Below are 3,893 nucleotides of genomic sequence, written 5' to 3'. Positions count from 1 at the left end.
GTAATCCAGACAGGAGAGGCGCAAGGTCTTCTCCTTACGCAACTCTTCCTGCATCCTCCCCCTTATCTCCCCCCACTTACGCCCGCAGCTTGTAAATGTTAAAACAAAACGAAAAAAAAAAAAAAAAACCTTTCCGAGGATCTACCCTGGAAAGTCAAACCATTATCTATTATTTAATACGTATCTGTGTCCAAGAAAAAATGAGGAAGGCGCTGCATGATTAGGACCTAAGGGGCAACCCAGCAAACTGAGAGCGTAATGATGCCCCTAAATGAAGGGGGAAATGTGCCGCGGCGCGCTCTATTAATCAGACTGTCAATTTCACCCCCGAGGCCAAACCCCCGGGCGAGCAGAACTGGCTCCGAGCGGGCAAAGGACCGGAGCCTTCCTCCTCACTTGTCTCTTCTCGCCTCCTACCTGGATCTATTTGTCTGCTCTGAAGCTGCCTTCATTACCCACTGACAGGAGCGTGTATTTATTTGCTTATAAACCTGTTACAATAAATGATTATTCGAACAGCGTCATTCGTACCTTAATGACGAGCGGGCGCTACTTTTTGATGAATGACATCTCGGGCTCGGAAGGATGTATGGGTCATTTTGACCAGTCATTCCCTCGCTCTGGCATCCCACAATTTTTCCGCCTCCCTCCGAAAGAGATAATAATATTTAGAGGCGTTCGCTGGGGCTGAATGAGAATTAGCCCTAGGCGCAGCCTATCATTAGGACGGGACAGCAGGGCCACTGTGACATTTTTAAGAAAGCTGAGATGATGGAAAGAATAAGAAAAGAGATGATTCTGATGGAAAGAGGGCTGCACAGCCCTACGGCCGGCAAGAGATTCTCCAATTTGTCCGACTCGGCTGGCAATGCTGTGCTCGAGGCCCTGGAAAATTCGCAGCACCCGGCTCGCCTCAGCCCGCGCCTGCCGTCTGCCCCCCTGCACGGCGCTCTGGGAGACCTCCCCGCCAAGGGCAAATTCGAAATAGACACTTTGTTCAACCTGCAGCACACGGGCAGCGAAAGCACCGTCTCCTCCGAAATCTCCTCTGCCGCCGAGAGCCGCAAGAAGCCGGGCCATTATTCAGAGGCGGCTGCCGAGGCCGACATGAGCAGCGACGTGGAGGTGGGCTGCTCCGCGCTGCGCTCCCCGGGTGGCCTCGGCACCGCTCAGCTCAAGGAAAACAATGGCAAAGGTAACCGCGCCGGCCGCACCGCGCAATTCAGTCCCATCCTCTTTGCTCCTCCGCGGCCCCTGCCAGCCCTTCCCGGTGCCTTTGCCCCTCTCAGACCCTCCACCAACAAGCTGCACCGACCTAGCACGGGCGGGGGCGGGACGCATGTCTGGGACAGTGCCCTCCCGTCCTGCTCCTTGAGTTTTCCCGCAAGGCTCAGGTCTGCGGAGCCTGGAACACCAGGCCCGCCCACCCGCCCTCGCTCCTGAGTCCGAGAAAATGTTTCTGCGCTCGTGTCTGAGAGCCCGAGCGAGCCGGTAGACCCTTACTTAGTCAGCAGCCGAGCTGCTTTTGGAAAAGGTACCCTGGGCAACTACTCTGAACTCCGGTGCCTCTGAGCCTTCAGGGCCGAATGGAGGGGGTATTCTTCTGGGTAAGTCGGCGGAAGCCTCGCCGGGCGTCTCTGCTAAGGTCAGCTGGAGAAAGTTGAAAAGTAGATTTCACCCCCTATTGGCCTGGGTTTGAGCTGCTGCTGTCTTGGAACTCTTAAAATATTCGAAACCCTGAAGACTCAATAAAGGTTAGAGGCCGTACAGAAAGCTGCCCTGCGGTCTCCAGACCATGGCAAACCCAGACCTTCCCAAACTGCGCCCAGAGGTAGGCATTTTCCCTCGGCCACTTTTCCTCCTTAGTTGACAATTTCTAATTATTAAAAAAGAAATCTCCTAATTCCGTTTCTATTATTTGCTTATGAAGGGCTCCCCAAACTTTATTGATTCCATTAACCGCATCAATTTGTAAGCATGACAGACCCCATCAATTCCGGCAGCGACTCTCCTTCCTGACCGGGCTTCCCCGATCCGAGCGCAGCACCAGCGTGGGGCTGTTGGCCTTACAGCCACTCATGCGCTGTTGGCCGTTTGTTTGCCAGGGTACGCAGAGAGCGGCTCGGCTGCCGGCACCACGACGTCGGCATCGGGCTCAGGCCTTGGAAGTCTGCATGGAGGCAGCGGAGGCAGCGGCGGGGGCGCGGCGCTGGGTGGCTCCGGCTCTGGCGCGGATCAAGTGCGGCGCTACCGTACGGCGTTCACCCGCGAGCAGATCGCGCGCCTGGAGAAGGAGTTCTACCGGGAGAACTATGTGTCGCGGCCCCGCCGGTGCGAGCTGGCCGCGGCGCTCAACCTGCCCGAAACCACCATCAAGGTATCGATTCCAGTGTGTGCCTGCTCTGGCCTCCCCGGGGGCATCTGGGTTGATTGTTTTTTTTTCCCCTTTCCCCTTTCTGGGTGGCTAGATTTAGCTGAAGGTCTGGAAATCCGCCGGGGGTAGTCACCAAAGGAATTGGCTTATTTATTTCTCGGCTACCGAATCCGAACGGTTGTCCCGCCTGACGGATCTAAGAAGGCCCCCGAATGGTCACTCCAATGCTGAAAGCATTTGCCTCTGCTCCATTGTGCCCAACGCCTGGCCAGATGCCCCCTCGCCCATATCCACGGCCCCACTTTCCCCTAGGCGGCAAGCCCAGTTGGTCTTTGTTCCTCAAGCAGGAACCAGAGATGAAACTTTTCATTTGCTCTTGAGCTTGGAGATTTATTTTCCGCATAAATCGTTACATGGAGAAAAATATACTGTATTTTAAAAATCGATTGGTTTGAGACAGTAGTTTCCTAAACATTTTCCTCTTGGGCAATGAAAAAAGGGCAACCTCTTGCGGGGAAACATGCAACGAAATTGTCCTTATTTATATATAACTTTAGGTTATTAATTTTATTATACGTCTGGGAGAGATAGCCGGGAGGTTAGGCGATTTGGTGAGCCCTTCATGGAGCGTTCGACACTGCAGAAAAAGAAAAAAACTCCACAGGGTAGGGGAGGAGTGTGGAAGTCTCCCCGTGGTTTGCACGGGCTTTCTTTAATTTAGAGTTGTGACGAATGATGTCTTTATTAGATAGTGTTGGGAGGGGTGGAAACGTAACTTTCCCCGTTTATGGAGACATTGCTCTACCCACTCATTTAAGGCAAACGATTCCAACAAAATCATCCCTTCAATATCAAAATCGGACCCGTGCCCCTAGGGACAGGTCCTTGCAGTTCTGAGGGCTCAAGACTTCGCGTGGAGACTTCTCAGAAAAGCTGAGCGGTAGCCTCTCTTCAAAGGCTGCCCAGAATCCCCGTGCAAATCCTGGGATTGAGAGAGGGGTGCTCAGCGAGACCAGCACTGGTGGGTGGCAGGAGGGAGAGGAAAGGTTGGGTTGGGACAAAAAAGTCGCAGCAAGAAGTAAGGGAGTAAAAAGCCTGAGGAGCAGCAGCAACCGGACGCGGGGGAGAGGACCCTCTTCGCTGAGGACAGTGTGCCCACGGCAGTCCACACACGGCCGTTCACACTTTCCTAGCTGCGGGAGCACAGGATACTCGGGGTTGGGCTTGGTCGGAGAGAAGTAGGCCAAGCCATTCAGAGGTCCGGGAGGGGCAGAGGTCCCGGGACAGGAGCAGGGAACACGTGGCGCTCCCTAACCCGGGCTGCGGCGCGTCTCTCCCCGCAGGTGTGGTTCCAGAACCGGCGCATGAAGGACAAGCGGCAGCGCCTGGCGATGTCCTGGCCGCACCCAGCAGACCCCAGCTTCTACACCTACATGATGACGCACGCGGCCGCCACCGGAAGCCTGCCCTACCCCTTCCACTCGCACGTGCCGCTGCACTACTACCCGCACGTGGGCGT

General features: G+C 55.1%; 1 protein-coding gene across 1 annotated transcript in view; it reads left to right on the top strand.

Annotated features, from left to right (window-relative positions):
- Positions 1-588: 588 nt before the first annotated feature.
- The window catches only part of EVX2 (even-skipped homeobox 2), a 3,874-nt gene continuing 569 nt past the window's right edge, over positions 589-3,893 (top strand). The window contains exons 1-3 of the mRNA XM_011944062.1: positions 589-1,195; positions 2,106-2,377; positions 3,718-3,891. Coding sequence (XP_011799452.1) covers positions 769-1,195; positions 2,106-2,377; positions 3,718-3,891 — 873 coding nt within the window. The 5' untranslated portion in view covers positions 589-768. The remainder of the gene's footprint in view (positions 1,196-2,105; positions 2,378-3,717; positions 3,892-3,893) is intronic.

This window comes from Colobus angolensis, unplaced genomic scaffold, assembly GCF_000951035.1.
Source record: "Colobus angolensis palliatus isolate OR3802 unplaced genomic scaffold, Cang.pa_1.0 Scaffold224, whole genome shotgun sequence".
Lineage (NCBI taxonomy): Eukaryota > Metazoa > Chordata > Mammalia > Primates > Cercopithecidae > Colobus > Colobus angolensis.
Note: the sequence above shows the minus strand (reverse complement) of the source record. Positions and strands in the feature narration are given on the sequence as shown.